Source organism: Tasmannia lanceolata, unplaced genomic scaffold (genome assembly GCF_043159265.1).
Source record: "Tasmannia lanceolata isolate RefF3 unplaced genomic scaffold, GAP_Taslan_0.1 ptg000008l, whole genome shotgun sequence".
Classification (NCBI taxonomy): domain Eukaryota; kingdom Viridiplantae; phylum Streptophyta; class Magnoliopsida; order Canellales; family Winteraceae; genus Tasmannia; species Tasmannia lanceolata.
Window position 1 is genome coordinate 52,467,219 of NW_027518685.1, and position 16,718 is coordinate 52,483,936.

General features: G+C 41.0%; 2 protein-coding genes and 1 pseudogene across 2 annotated transcripts; all 3 read left to right on the top strand.

Moving 5' to 3' along the window:
- Window positions 1-838: 838 nt before the first annotated feature.
- LOC143883813 (aminopeptidase M1 pseudogene) lies at window positions 839-1,403 on the top strand (annotated as a pseudogene).
- Window positions 1,404-9,679: 8,276 nt separating this feature from the next.
- On the top strand, window positions 9,680-14,074 carry LOC143883049 (uncharacterized). Its single transcript, XM_077386415.1, has 4 exons — window positions 9,680-10,106; window positions 10,237-11,135; window positions 11,222-12,289; window positions 13,538-14,074. The coding sequence occupies exons 1-4, from the start codon at window positions 9,680-9,682 to the stop codon at window positions 14,072-14,074; spliced, it is 2,931 nt and encodes a 976-aa protein (XP_077242530.1).
- Window positions 14,075-14,161: 87 nt separating this feature from the next.
- On the top strand, window positions 14,162-14,596 carry LOC143883050 (uncharacterized). The gene has a single exon (XM_077386416.1). It carries the CDS (start codon window positions 14,162-14,164, stop codon window positions 14,594-14,596), a length of 435 nt encoding a protein of 144 aa, XP_077242531.1.
- The last annotated feature ends 2,122 nt before the right edge of the window (window positions 14,597-16,718 follow it).

Below are 16,718 nucleotides of genomic sequence, written 5' to 3' on the forward strand. Positions count from 1 at the left end.
CTACCCTATTCCGAAATTATTTTGTATAGTCTCACAGAATATTCCTTCTTTAATAAATATTGTAGTAGATCAAGGACTCTCTTTTTTTTCCTATGAGCTATGCCTGTGAAAAGTTCACAAATTTATGTTATTTAGTTGATTGATTATCTTTGATATGAGTGTGTAATGTTTCATCTGGAAGTATTTTGCTAGATCATTGTTCTAGATGATATGACCTAGTCATACATGTTATATCACTTCTTTAATTGATATTTCATGGCAATCATATACTAAGAATGGCTGCTTGCCAGTGTTGTAGTTATCATATCTCATGAAAGTCATTAAGTTTATTTTTTTTAGGATCAAGGCTTTAATTGTGATTTTGATTTAAAATGCAAGATAATAAAAAGGTAATCTATGATTGCAAAGTAAATTCTACCTTATAATAAGTATATTTTGTACCTTCTATTTGGGAATTTTAAATAAGTGGCCCTGGAGATGGGCAATGGATTGTTTCCTTGACCATGTGTTTTGGTTTATATGATACTCGCAATAATTTGTTATTGCGGGAAAACTTTGAGAAGTTGGATATAAGGGAGCTTATGGGTTCTTCAAATGGCATAGCTAGCTTGATGGAAACATCGAGCAGTGGAGGATAGAAAGTGAGCAATAAGAAGCATTCTTGGGTTAAACTTAATATTGATCAGACGGATTTATATCGTATGAAATATGATGATGAGCTTGCAGACAGACTTAGACTTGCTATAGAGGCCAATTGTCTCACTGCAGCTGATAAATATGGTGTTTTGGATGATTCCTACGCCCTGCTGACACCAGAAAGACAGCGTATGTTGGTGTAATGCAGACTGTCAGCACTTCAAACAAATCGGGATATGAATCTCTTCTAAGAGTTTATAGGAGGACTGATTTAAGCCAGGAGAAAGTCTGGGTTTTAGGTTCATTGGCATCTTGTCCTGATCGGGATTTTGCTCTTGAAGTTTTAAATTTTTTTTGTTGTCGTCTGAGGTCCGGAGTCAAGATGTAATTATTGGATTCGTAAGAATAAATAGGGAAGGACGTGAAACTGCATGGAGATGGCTAAAGGATAATTGGGATCACATCTGTAAAACGTTTGGCTTTGGATTTCTGATAACCCGATTCATCAGTAGCATCATATCACCGTTCTCATCTGAAGAGAAGGCATGAAGTGAAAGAATTTTTCGCAAGCTGTACAATGCCTTCAATAGAAAAGACTTTGAAGCAGAGCATTGAGCGGATCCACATAAATGCCAAGTGGGTTCAGAGAATAAGGAACGAGGAATCACTCATGGAGGTAGTCAAGGAGTTGGTATACCACAAGTACTAAAGAGGGAATGTTGCACTTGTAATTAGAGAGGAGAGGATTGTTGTTTTCAATCTCAGTTTCTGCCATTTTGATTCCAACTATGAAATGAAAGCTTAGTCTAAATGAAAGAGTCATCTAGAGCCCTCTTTTAGGAGACAAGCTATGTCTCGGCAGAAAGTCAAACCTTTTGGAGATAAGCTCTGTCTCATTAGTGAGTCACATATTAGGAGACTGCCTGAGTCTCTCAAGCTGTTGTACCCTCACTAGAAGACCAACTTGGTCTATTAGTTGCCTCTCCTTGCATCATTGCTAGGGCAATGACAAGAATATTTGGAACCCACCTCTGTGTCTAGGAGACTTGCATAGTCTCACTAGCACCCTCCTTTATCTCATTTTCTTTTAGAAGACAGGCTCTGTCTCATTAGCACCTCCTTCTTAGAATCCTATTTTCAGAGTCAGTCCTTAGCCTAAGAGTCTGTCCTTAGCTAGAGAGTCAGTCTTTCTTTCAGGAGTCGGTCCTATCATCATAGGGGTTAGAATTCTCTCCAACCCTTCATCAAATCGTGTGTTTTTCTATCCACTCTTGCAAGGTATAGGATGCTGTCCAACCCTTGCAGAGTTGTTATTCTGTTCATTCCCGCAAAGCATAGGATGCTGTCCAACCTTTGTGGGATATCAGGAGTCGGTCCTCCTCTTATGATGATATGATTCTGTCCTCTTGTGTCAAAAACCATCAAAAACATCTGAAAAAACCAAAAATCTCAAAAATCTTGAGTCCCTAGGAGTAGTTAGGAATTCTGTTCTGAACTACGTTGGCTTGATCCCTTTTAACAGGGTACGTAGTGCAGCTTGGGATCCATATCCCAAGTCCAGCCAAACCTTTAAAAATAAACATTTCAAACCTTTAAAAATAAAACATTTCAAAATTTCCAAAAATACAAAAATTCTTCAAACCCTTTTCAAAAAGATCTTCCCTTAGAGTTAGGAGTATGTCCTAGCTGTTTGGGGTGTTTTAGAGTTAGGGGTCTGTCCTGTTTATATTGATATGGTGTGTCCTGTCGTGTGAGTGTCCCTAGAGTTAGGAGGCCTCGAGTCGATCGGTTAGACATTTAGTCGAACCGATGGCTAGACTAGGAAGCATATAGTCAGCCCATGGTTTTCTTTAGGATGCACAGCCTAGTTACACATAGGATGTAGGGCCCACCTGCATTAGTTTAAGGCTAACCAACTTGCATTAGTTAGGGCATATAGAGAGTCCTAAAAATTACAATTCACTGGAATCTAAGCAATTATACAAAAAACTTTAAAAATCAGTCGAGTCTAGTGGAATCGAGTCTAGGATAGCAATTCTAGATGGTTAGGCATAGTAGTTTAGAATAGGGCATCGAACTACGTTGACTCCGATTCTTCCCGAGGCCGGGATACGTAGAGCAGCTGGGATGGATGGCCATCTCGGTCCGAGTCAGGTCGCATTAGAGTTAGGACTCATTTTGTCCAGTCATGTATAGAATTGAATTATGTTGTGTGTTTTGCTGTGTTTTCTTACTTTCATGTACAGATCCTATACCTTTAGCTGTAGCATGCATGTGTTTGCACACTAAAACTCAGACTCCAATTAGGTATGACACTCATAACCTAGCTCTTTAGGCTTGTCACTCAGAATCTAGCTACTCCTAGGTGATACTTGTTTCATTTCTTTTATGTGTGATTATTATTCATCTCCGAGACATGCATGATTAGATAGACGTCTTCTCGGAGATATTGATTCTCATTTCATATGACTTTTGCCCAAAACTCTTCAAAATCATTAAATAAATGGCATAAGAGACCAGGTGTTTATACTTGGGCGGATGAGGTGCTCTTTAGACCTTCCAAATTCGTAACCAGGCACGGACCCTCTTTTTGTAATCTCTGGTTATCCGTTGCAACAGAGCATAGTATGGGATCCTTGGCCCATTTCCTTGGATGGCGACTCTTCTTTGTTTAAGGTACGCCTCGAATCTGGGCTAGTCCCCGAATCGAGAGGTATCTCACCTTTGTATCGCCACTCTTCCTGTGAGGGCACTTCTTTTGAGAGTTCCTTGGTAGAGCTCTCCATTCACGTGGATGATCCATAGAGACTTCGCGCATGGGGCCCGCCCCCTGCCTCGCCTCTCTCGGATCGGGGTCCACACATCTTGACCTTGTCGGCATATTCTTTATGGTTGGTTGCCGAGACCCTCCTTGTACAGTCGTTATGCTGCCGGATTTTTTCCAAAATCCTTAAGCGTACCCATTATCCTTTAGGGTTATTGACAAACCATGTGCTTACCTTACCACATCTCTTTGTACAGCCGTTGTGCTGTCGGATTTTACCTAGAATATATTGAGTGTGACCTCTATTCTTTAGGGTTATTGATGAACCATGAGCTTACCTTACCATGATCCTTCTATGGGTCCGTCATGCTGCCGGATTTTATTTAAAACTGTAAGCCCAATGGTTTTCACCTTGGCATTCCCATCTTGTTTTGATGATTCCAATACACAAGTGATCTTTTATCACTAATGTGTTTGAATGTCTAAGTTGTAGATTATGATAAAGTAAGATCAAGGATGCTTGGATTGAAGGCCAAGAAGCTCACATTGGACCACCAATTGGAAGGCCAAAGTCATCAAGCAAAAAGTCATGAAGACTTGAAGACATGAAGAAATTCATATTGAAGACCATTTTTTTTCTTTTAGAATGTATTTGATCCAAACCTAGATTAGGCTTTTAGAGGCATAATTAAGTTAATCTCACACACCCTAAATAAACAAGTGATTGTATTTGTGGAGTTCCAACACCTTGGAACCCTCATAGCAATCCCATCTTGGTTGAGAATTGGAAGCCCAAAACAGAATTGAAAATCTGCTCTGCATAGGCTTCTCGGAACTCCGAGAGTTTTTCTCGGAACTCCAAGAATTCTCGGAACTCCGAGAATTATTCTCGGAACTCCGAGAAATGGTCCACTAGATCATTTTCCAATTCTGTGTGTATTCTCGGAACTCCGAGATTTATTCTCGGAACTCCGAGAATTCTCGGAACTCCGAGAATTATTCTCGGAACTCCGAGAACACTCCAACGGTCTGAAAAAGAGCCGTTTGGAATTTTGCTGGAATTACCTCAATGCCATTGAACGGTCATATTTTGGTTTTCCTATAAATATGGGTGTTCTAAACATACAAACTATGAATCCTAACACTCTAAAACTTCATTTGAATATCCAAGAGTGAATCAAACTTCAATTGTGCCTCTCATCACCATCTTTAGGATTTGGATCATAGGCTCAAATTTGTACATCCATTTTGTAACCCTTGTGAGGGATTTTTCATTTCTTTCTTTCAAACCTTCGAGTGTTGTATTCGGGCGAGTATTCGGAGAAGCGTAACCCATTCTCCGTGGTGAGGATAGCCACCGAGGTTAAAGCTATTGGGGTGAGGATAGCCACCAAAGTTAAAGCTATTGTAATTGGCATTCGATCTTTGCCAAGGTTAAGAAGATCAAATAGTGAAGCCATCAACGGGTTTGGTTGGTGGAGTGGAGTAGGCCTCGGATTTGAGGACCGAACCACTTTAAATCTCGGGTGCACTCTTTCTATCTCTTTGCTCTTTTATTTGCATTGCACCATTAGATTTAACTTGTATGCTTGAATATTTATTCTTGATCTCTTAATCTTAAAATCGGTTTAAAGGTTTTAAAATTGGTAGATTCTATTTCTTAAAACAACCATATTCTCCCTCCTCATTGTGTTGCCAATCAAGTATAACTTGGGACCCCCCTACATCGGATTTTCACTTGGTATCAGAGCCTTGGCTCTTAAAAGATTTTAAAATTTTTGTGAAAGTTATTTCAAAAATCTAACTAGGGAAAGATTTTATTTGGCAACTTCTAATTGTGAAATGGCACACCAAATTGGAACCGGACTTCCGGAAGGCCATTCTACAACTAGACCTCCTTTCTTCAATGGGTCAAACTATGGACATTGGAAAACAAGGATGCGCATCTATCTTCTTTCAATAGATGTGGAACTTTGGTACATTGTTGAAAATGGATACAATGTACCTTCCAAACCATTTGAAGAATGGAATGTGGTAGAGAAAAGGCAAGCTAATTTGAACTACAAAGCAATAAATTCCTTGTTTTGTGCCTTAGCTACCGAGGAGTTTAATAGAGTTGCTCTTTTTTATTCCGCCAAGACTATTTGGGATACCCTTGCGACTACCCATGAGGGAACATCACAAGTCAAGGATTCCAAAATAAACTTGTTAAAGAGCAAGTATGAAATGTTTAGAATGAGTCCAAACGAGAGTATTTCGGAAATGTATACTCGTTTTTCTATTATTTCTAACGAACTAGCTAATCTTGGTAAATCTTATCCTAACGATGAGCTTGTGAGTAAGTTACTTAGGTCTCTTCCTCCACATTGGGATCCAAAGGTGACCGCGATTCAAGAGTCAAAAAATCTCAAGACGCTAACCATAGAGGAGCTTGTAGGATCTCTCATCACCCATGAGATGCTCCTTACTAGCCGACAAGAGGAAAAGAAGCCAAAGGAGAAGGAGAGGGAATTTAGATCCCTAGCACTCAAAGCTTCCAAGGAAGACTCATCAAGTGAAGCGGATAGTGACGAAGAAGAAGCTTTACGAAGATTCAAGAGCTTGTGGAGAAAGAAGCATAAGAAAGATAAGAAGAAGAAAGAAGAAAGTGATGTTGATGGAGCCTTAAGATGCTTCAATTGCAAGAAGATTGGACACAAAAGACCGGATTGTCCACTTCTAAAATCAACTTCCTCTAAGTACAAGGGTAAGAAGGATTGGAAGAAGCATAAGGCTCTTGCCGCCGGTTGGGATGCGTTAAGCACATCAGGCAAAAGCTCAAGTGAAGGGGAAGAAAATAAAAAAATGATCTTTGCTTCATGACATTCACCCATGAAGTTGAGGTAAACTCTAACCCCTCATATTCTTCATCTAGTAGTAAAAGTGATAGCATACCTTATGATGAATTGTGTGAAACCTTGCATACCCAAATTTCCAAAAACAAAGTTCTTAAAAAATCCATTTTAAAGTTAGAAAAAGAACTTGAATTTTTAAAAATTGATTTATCTTCTTCCATATCTCAAGAACAAGTTACACTTGAAAATCATAAACTTGAGATTAATACCCTTAAGGGTAGTTTGGATGAGAAAACTTGCCAACTTTTAAAATTTCAAAATATGGCAAGCTCCTCCAATTCTTATGAAGATGAAAGAAATGAGCTTTTAGTTCAAACATCCCATCTTCATAATGAAAATGAGAGACTTAGATTATGTTTACATGGCTTTTTAAATGGAAATAAAATTATTGACATAATCCTAAGTAAAACTAGTTTTAGACCTCAACATGCTTATCATGATAGAACTAGTATATCTAACCCTCTTGTTAGATGCCATTTTTGTGGAATGAATGGTCATTACCAATTCCAATGTGCATCCAAGAGTAGGGCTAGATGTGGAACCAAGAAATCTTGGGTTCCCAAAACCCCCATATGATGTTATTCATATTGTGTAGATTAGGGGTTTTTGAACTTAAAATTGAATATATTTCATTTGTATGGTTTTTTGATAACCCCTCTTGTATTATAAAATTATTTTAACTAGGGGGAGTTAAAATTGAATTTTTCTTTGAAAAAGGGGGAGCTTTAAAATTGTAAATTTTAAACCCTTTGTTTTTCTTACCCCTTCTTTTTGTTGATGACAAAGGGGGGAAGAATCTAGAGTAAAGACTCTAGAGTAAGAAAAATGTGAAAAGAGTATATGCCTTAATTTGTAAATCTCTTGTGCTTGTCATCATCAAAAAGGGGGAGATTGTAAGCCCAATGGTTCTCACCTTGGCATTCCCATCTTGTTTTGATGATTCCAATACACAAGTGATCTTTTATCACTAATGTGTTTGAATGTTTAAGTTGTAGATTATGATAAAGTAAGATCAAGGATGCTTGGATTGAAGGCCAAGAAGCTCACATTGGACCACCAATTGGAAGGCCAAAGTCATCAAGCAAAAAGTCATGAAGACTTGAAGACATGAAGAAATTCATATTGAAGACCATTTTTTTTCTTTTAGAATGTATTTGATCCAAACCTATATTAGGCTTTTAGAGGCATAATTAAGTTAATCTCACACACCCTAAATAAACAAGTGATTGTATTTGTGGAGTTCCAACACCTTGGAACCCTCATAGCAATCCCATCTTGGTTGAGAATTGGAAGCCCAAAACAGAATTGAAAATCTGCTCTGCATAGGCTTCTCGGAACTCCGAGAGTTTTTCTCGGAATTCCGAGAATTCTCGGAACTCCGAGAATTATTCTCGGAACTCCGAGAAATGGTCCAGTAGATCATTTTCCAATTCTGTGTGTATTCTCGGAACTCCGAGATTTATTCTCGGAACTCCGAGAATTATTCTCGGAACTCCGAGAACACTCCAACGGTCTGAAAAAGAGCCGTTTGGAATTTTGCTGGAATTACCTCAATGCCATTGAACGGTCATATTTTGGTTTTCCTATAAATATGGGTGTTCTAAACATACAAACTATGAATCCTAACACTCTAAAACTTCATTTGAATATCCAAGAGTGAATCAAACTTCAATTGTGCCTCTCATCACCATCTTTAGGATTTGGATCATAGGCTCAAATTTGTACATCCATTTTGTAACCCTTGTGAGGGATTTTTCATTTCTTTCTTTCAAACCTTCGAGTGTTGTATTCGGGCGAGTATTCGGAGAAGCGTAGCCCATTCTCCGTGGTGAGGATAGCCACCGAGGTTAAAGCTATTGGGGTGAGGATAGCCACCAAAGTTAAAGCTATTGTAATTGGCATTCGATCTTCGCCAAGGTTAAGAAGATCAAATAGTGAAGCCATCAACGGGTTTGGTTGGTGGAGTGGAGTAGGCCTCGGATTTGAGGACCGAACCACTTTAAATCTCGGGTGCACTCTTTCTATCTCTTTGCTCTTTTATTTGCATTGCACCATTAGATTTAACTTGTATGCTTGAATATTAATTCTTGATCTCTTAATCTTAAAATCGGTTTAAAGGTTTTAAAATTGGTAGATTCTATTTCTTAAAACAACCATATTCTCCCTCCTCATTGTGTTGCCAATCAAGTATAACTTGGGACCCCCCTACATCGGATTTTCAAAAACCTTCTAAGTATGGCCCTATGCTTTACTGTTAGTGATAAACCATGAGTTTACCATGCCATGATCCTTTTGTAAGGCCGTTATGCTGTCGGATTTTTATCTGAAACACCCTAAGTGTGATGGTTATCCGTTTATGTTTGATGGGCCGTCATGACCCTTCTTACAATTGTTGTACTGCTGGTTCTTACCCAGAGGAGAGATGTGTTTGTATTATCTCTTGTTTCAATTTGTGCATAACATTCTTTCTGATTATCTTAATTTAAATTAGTGTTCTTACTTCCATTTCAGGAGTCTGAGTTAAGCAATAGCCATTGCTTCAAAAAAGTTACTATTTCACAGCCTACTTGGTCCCGACAATCTTCTACGTCGAGACTAAGTCGTAGATCTTCTTCACCTATCTCACCAGCTTTATTTTCGCTTGTCTCCCCTAGTCTTAACCAAATGGCTGAGTCAAATGAGATGTTAGCTGAAATGAGGGACATGATGAGGAACCTTACAAGAGAGGTATCTACCCTAAAGGAAGAGGTTACTTAGTTGAAAAGTGAGAAAGCCACTACATCGAAACAACCTGTCGTCCAAAATCCTCCCAATGTGATTCCAGACTTTGTTCGGTCTGTCATCTCTCCCGAAGATGATTTCTATGACGAGCAGTATGTAGAGGAGAACTGTCTCCCGCAATCAGTCAAGCCAAGCAAAGAGAAAGAATTAGTCGATAAAGTTGAAAAATTGACCCAGCAAGTGGAAAGCATGCAAGTTAAGGGCCCAAAGAAGATCAATATGTCTGACTTTTTCCTTTTCCCTTTTCCCTGGTGTCACCCTTCCTCCAAAATTCAGAATGCCAGATTTTGATAAATATGATGGGACGGGGTGCCCGTGGAGTCATCTGAGGTCGTTCATTTCAAATCTAGAAGGGTATGGGCTGTCTCCAGAGCAGATCGCTAAGGTGTTTCCGATGTCTCTAACAGGAGTAGCTAAAAAGTGATTCCTTCATCTGAAACCCGAAGAACTCGGAACTTTAGACGAAATTGCTAACAAGTTTGTTGAGCAATTTTCAATGGAAGAAGGAATAGAAGTTACGAAGAGGAATCTGAAAGCAATAAAGCAAGGACCCCAGGAAACGTTTACCTCTTTTGTAAGAAGATGGAGGAGCAAAGCGGCCTAGATGACTAATCGCCCTCTGGAAGAATATCAGATCAAAATTGTGGTCAAGAAGTTGTCTCCGCAGTATTACCACTTCATGGCGACGCAGTATTATTCTGATTTCAATCACTTGATCAAGACAAGAACCATAACTGAAGATTCGTTGTTGAAGGGTTCTCTGGCGAAGTCATCTTTTGATGCAAGGAATGGAAAGAAACCAATGGTAGCTTCAAAGCTCGAAGTTAACAATGTGATTGCTGCACGCCCTATGAGAAGAGTTGTAGCAGAGACAGAGCAGCCAGCGAGAAAAGCGCCAAGGCATTTTGATCCGCTACCTTACCCTTTATTTGTCACTCTCAAGAAGTTACTAAGAGACAAAAAGATCACTCTCTTAGAACCGAGACTTCCACCACCTATTCTCCCCAGATATTGGCGTGAAGATCAGCATTGTACATATCATCAAGGAACAGGGCACCTAACAGATAACCGCATGGCCTTGAGGCATAAAATCCAGGATATGATAGAAGTGAAAAACAATTGCTGTTTCTATGCCAAACATTACCCGGAATCCATTACCAGCTCATGCTGCGCGCCCCCCACCTACAGTTGGGGCGGTCTTTACTGAAGATCCTATTCTTGACCCTACTTCCTTGATCTGTGCTATCGCTCCCGATTCACCGAATGTCTTGACATTGGGCGATGAAATTGAAGAAGTAGAGGAAGAGAAGCCTTATGTGCTTGGTGAAGATGAAGATGATTATGCTGAGTCTTCTGTTGGTCCCTACATCCTTCAATGCGATGAAGATGAAGTTCAAGATGTGGTTCCGTATGTTTTGAGCTTTGATGACGATGACTTTGAATTTCTGAACAATCAATGTGACGAAGTCCGCCATGTTACTCGAGGTGGGCGAATTTTCAAACCCGCCGAGTTAAGAGCTGAGAACCCAGCTGAAGTTGTAAGGGCCGCAGAAGGGCAGAAGCAGAGCAAGCCGAGTTGCGAAGAAGAGGATGAGAATCTTTTACGTCAACTTAAAAAGACCCAGGCTAATATTTCAATTTGGGGTTTGCTTATGGCTTCCCCAAAGCACCGTCAAGTTGTACTAAGAGAGTTGAATGTTGCACAGGTATCTGTAGATATTACATCTGATGAGCTGGTTGATCTAGTAGCGATGGCTAGGGTGTCCAAGACTCTTTCTTTCACTGATGACGATCTGACATTTGAGGGTCACAATCATACGCGTCCACTGAAGATCACTGTTATCTGTAATGGTAAGAAGGTTCCAGATGTATTAGTTGACAACGGGTCCGCACTGAACGTATGTCCGTTAGCCACTGCTACTGTCTTGGGATTTGGGCCGAATGACTTCATCCCTTCTGAACAAGGAATTTTGGCGTATGACGGTACCAGATGCGATGTTATTGGAACACTAGCAACTGAAATTCTAATAGGAGGAGAAATCTTTGAAGTAGAGTTCCAAGTGCTCGATATCAAAGCGTCTTTCCTTCTCTTGCTTGGCCGACCTTGGCTCCATAGGTTGGAGTTATCCCTTCTTCACTGCACCAGAAACTGAAGTTCATCAGAAACAACAGGGTGATAACAGTCAAGGGTGATCCTGATTTAGAGATAGGCCAAATTTCGCAAGAGGGTACCTCAGAAAAGAAAGGTGATGTTAGTCTGACCGGGTTCTCTGTAGAAGTCACAGCCATATTATTTGAAAAAGCAAAGAATGAAGAGATTTTGTTCCTCACCAGCACTAATCCCCAGGTAGTAAGGATGATGCGTAGACAGGGGTACCTTCCCGGTGCAGGTCTGGGTCGCAATCATCAGGGGATAATCGAATGGCCTGTAATGAGAAAGAATGAAGGGTTGTTCGGACTCGGATATGAACCTTCTCGTGATGAGATTAGAGAAATGAGAAATTACATGCGAAAATGGTCCGAGCTCCGTCGCCAGGGTCTAGAGCTGCCGATGAAATCATTTAGTTTGATCAGAAATGGTAAGTACCGCAGAGAGGGAGATGACTTTGCATTCTGTGGGTTCGCAGAGCCGTGGGTTGATGAGTTAACAGGGCAAGAGCTGCCAGGGTTTGAGATATTTTTCGATATGGAGCTGCCAGATGAGTACCCGAGTTTGCAGATTCATGAGATTGAACCAGAAGTTGATTGGGCTGATATCCTTGAGCCGTGTCTTCTGAATTCCTTGTTCCAGGTTGAGTTACCGATCGTAGCCATGATCGGAGGAGATGCGTTGATTCTTGATCCTGAAAGCCTTATCACCCCAGCCGAGGGACCCCTCACGAACTGGAGTTCCCAGGTCATACCCCAAGTCGTCATCCAATACAGTCCTGTTTCTATCAAAGAGTCTGTTGTCTCTAGCTATATGTCAATTTCCGAGTCAAAAATAGAGTTTGCTATATCTGATGTTTCTTTTGATGCAGGTACAGTTGTGATCGAGCCCGTTGACGAGGAGTTTTCTGATGCAGTTGTTCAGTCCGATGCAGAGTCCGTTGCATCTTCCGTTGAGTCTACCGAGTCTGTCAAGTCCGTTCATACGATAGTCCAGTCTGATGATGAGTCTGTAAGGATTTCTAAAGATTTCAATACTGAGCCCATTGAGGGCGCGTCAACAGATGTAACTTCAATTTCTTTGAATGAAATAAAAGACTCTTCCTTTTATTCGCCTGTCTCTACTTCAATTTCGTCTTCTTTATCTGATCAAATTAATAATAATAATAATCAAGACTCCCCCTCTGATGAGGATGCCGACGAAACTCCCCCTGAAATCAAACACATGATTAGGCAGGAGGAGCAGCGTCGAGCAAAACCATTCGAAGAGGAAATCGAGACCATCAATATTGGTGATGAAACCCTAATTCGGGAAATTCGAATTGGCAAAACATTAACTCCTGAAGAGCGTGCAGAATTAATTGCTCTATTAAAGGAATTCAAAGAAGTTTTCGCTTGGTCCTATGATGACATGTCGGGATTAAGTGAAGACATTGTTCAACATAGACTTCCCCTAATCCCAGGTGCCAGGCCGAAAAAGCAAAAACTCCGAAAAATGAAATCAGAGTGGGACTTCCTAGTTAGAGATGAAGTTCAGAAACAATTGGATGTTGGCTTTATACAAGTTGTTGAATACCCTGAATGGCTAGCCAACATAGTACCAGTGCCCAAAAAGGACGGAAAAGTCAGAATGTATGTGGATTTCAGAGATCTGAACAAAGCAAGTCTGAAAGATGATTTCCCTTTGCCACACATTGACATCTTGGTGGACAACACAGCAGGTCATGCTCTCCTTTCATTTATAGATGGATTCTCAGGATACAACCAGATCAAGATGGCTCCTGAAGACATGATCAAGACGGCCTTCATCACTCAATTGGGGACATTTTGTTACAGAGTTATGCCATTTGGACTCAAAAATGCTGGGGCAACATATCAGAGGGCTGCTACCACTTTACTGCATGATATGATACACAAAGAGGTCGAAGTATATGTTGATGACATGATCGTTAAAGCGAAGACCAGGGAAGAGCACGCAGGGGCATTGAGAAAGTTCTTCCAGCGAATCCAAAAGTTCAAGCTTCGTCTCAACCCGAATAAATGTGTATTTGGGGTTACATCAGGAAAACTGCTGGGATTCTTAGTCAGCCAGAGAGGGATTGAAGTAGATCCGCAAAAAATCAAAGCTATCCAAGAAATGGCTCCGCCAAAGACTGAGAAACAGATCCGTGGGTTCTTAGGAAAGGTCCAGTACTTGAGAAGGTTCATTGCACAGTTGACAACGACTTGTGAACCGATTTTCAAGCTCTTAAAGAAGAATGCTTCAAAGAAATGGAACGAAGAGTGTCAAGAAGCTTTCGAGAAAATCAAGCAGTCTTTGGCTTTACCACCAGTTTTGTCACCAATCATACCAGGACAACCAATGTTGCTGTACTTGTCCGTTACTGACACGGCGATGGGGTGTATGTTAGCGCAACAAGACCCAGAGTCGAAGCGAGAAAGAGCCATTTACTACGTCAGCAAGAAAATGTTGGAGTACGAGCAGAAGTACATCATCCTCGAAAAGACCTGTCTGGCACTAGTTTGGGCTACTCAAAAGCTTAAGCATTATTTGTTATCGAATAGGGTTCTTCTACTCTCACGGATGGACCCATTAACATACTTGTTCGAGAAGCCAGCCCTCACCGGAAGAACTACCAGGTGGTTGTTGTTATTGTCTGAGTTCGATATCACTTATGTCACACAAAAGTCAATTAAGGGGCACATGATAGATGAACAGTTAGCCGATTCACCAGTAGAAAATAATGAATTTTTGAAAGCAGAGTTTCCAGATGAGGAGATAATGACTGTGGAAGATGAAGTTCCAGACACAAAGTGGTTAATGTACTTTGATGGAGCAGTCAACAATTGAGGCCAACGTGTAGGAGCGGTGTTGGTGTCACCAAGAAAGGAATATATCCCTATATCCATCAAACTTCATTTCAAGTGCACAAACAATATGGCAGAATACGAGGCGTGTATCGCAGGTTTGGAAGCAGCCATAGCCTTGCTCATTCAGGACCTAGACGTATTCGGGGACTCAATTCTGATTATCTGTCAAACCAACGGAAACTGGAAAACAAGAGACGATAAGTTGATCCCGTATAATGCGTACCTAGAGTCTCTGGTCAGAAAATTCAGAAATATCACATTCACTCATTTGTCCAGAACGAAGAATCATTTTGCGGATGCATTAGCTACTCTGGCTTCGATGCTTGATATTTCTGCGACTATGGAGGTTCAACTATTAGCAGTAAGGCTACAATGGGCCCCGACACATGTTAACGCCATTGAAATAGCAGCGAGGTGTTCAGATGGCAAGCCTTGGTACACAGATATCAAAAACCTCATCTTAGGCAAGGGGCATCCACCGGAAGCTTCAGGAAAAGAGTGAAGGCCTCTTCAGAAATTGGCCTCTAACTTTGTCATCTGTGGTAAAGAGTTGTACAGAAGATCGTTCGATGGAATCCAACTTTTGTGTATAGATGAGGATCAAGCAGCTGAACTCAAAGAGCAAACACATGAAGGAGTCTGTGGACCGCATATGAACGAAAAGATGCTGTCAAGGAAGATTCTCAGACTTGGATATTACTGGCCGACAATGGAAGCAGACTGCTACGCCTATGTGAAGAAATGTCACAAATGTCAGGTCTATGCCAATCTCATCCATGTGCCGCCTTCTCAGTTGCATTCTCTCACTTCACCGTGGCCGTTCTCAGTATGGGGAATAGACATTATTGGGAAGATAAGTCCGAAGTCTTCTAGTGGGCATGAGCATATCTTGGTTGCCATTGATTACTTCACAAAGTGGATAGAAGCTGTTTCGTATGCATCATTGACCTCGGCTTTTGTTGCGAAGTTCATCAAAGCGAATATTATTTGCAGATATGGAGTACCACATGAACTAATTTCAGACAATGGGTCCCATTTCAAGAAGGAGGTGGCGCATCTGTGTGAGGAGTTTAAGATCAAGCATCATAAGTCGTCGCCCTATAGACCCCAAACAAACGGAGCTATTGAGGCTGCTAACAAAAACATCAAAGTGATCATCAGCAAGATGACCGAGACTTACAAAGATTGATCGAACAAGCTCCCGTATGCTTTGTGGGCCTTGATCAGATCCTCTACAGGTGCAACTCCGTATTCTCTGGTGTACAGAATGGAAGCTGTCTTGCCTGTTGAACTGCGAATTCCCTCCTTGAGAGTGATGATGGAAGCTGGGTTGCCAGAATCTGTTTGGGCTCAAGCCAGATATCAAGAGTTACAAATGATTGACGAAAAGAGGCTGAAAGCATTGTACCATGTTCAGGGATATCAACGCTGTGTCGAGAGAGCCTTCAACAAGAAAGTTCGTGTTCGAGACCTCAAGAAGGGAGATCTTGTTTTGAAATCCTTCCGGGCACCGGTATATGATCCCAGGGGTAAATTCAAGCCGAAATGGTTAGGTCCATACATTGTTGACGAAGTCCTGCCTGGAAAAGCCGTCAGACTCCTCGATGAAAATAGAGAAAAGCTAACAGAGCCAACAAACCTTGACCAACTCAAGAAATACTATGCTTAAAGCACCAGAAGGCCTTCCTTGGCCGACCAGAGCTTCAAACCAAAAATCCTTTCTTAAAAAAAAAAAACATATCAAAAGAATCCTTTGCAAAACCTTCTTGAGCTTACAGAAAATCAAAACCATTCTATTTTCAAAACCCATAAACTAGGGGCATTTGTGTCTTGAACTACGCACGACCTGATCCTCATCCTTTGGGGGTACGTAGGCAGTCTGGCTAGTCTGGATTCGGTCGAAACCTTGGAAAACTTATCAAAACTTCGGTCTTTCAAACCCTAACCTACCTAAAAAGTCCTTTTGGTGAAATAGGCAAAGGTTTGTGGCTAAGAAAAAATGGAGTCTGAAGGCCCGTTAGATTGAAAACCCGCAAGGGCGATCTAAGCAAAAGTTAGGGTCATTCACCTGCTAAGTTGAAAACCCGGAAGGGCGGCTTAGGCAAAAATCAAGGTGTGAGCCTGCTGGATTGAAAACCTCGCAAGAGCAATTCAGGCAAAAATTAAGGCAAGCGGTCTGCTAGATTGAAAACCTGAAAAGGCGATCTGGTCAGTGGCAGTGATTTCTAAAGAAGCTGAACAGTTGAGGCAGACAAGACTTGTAACCCAGTAATGGCATCATCAAAGTCTGAGTAGTGCCAGCATGACTTGCTTTGGTCTTCCTCTAAATTAGGGTCATTTAAGATTAAGCAATCGAAGGGGTTTAATGACCATGACGGTAATACCGAACAGGGAATGAATCAATTTTAAGCATGGTATTCCAGTTACTCTAAGAGTGGTTAACCTTCGCCATTTAAAATATTTGTCAAGTCAAGAAGCAAGTTCAGCCTTTCTTGAAATCCAAGTCCTGTGGTTGTCAATGTCTTTTACTTGTCACTTGTCGAATTCTGTCGCGTGTCAAGTCTAAATCTCCAAGGTCTTGTATGGTCTGTACCTTTTCCAGAGCTGGGGTGACAGGCACCAAA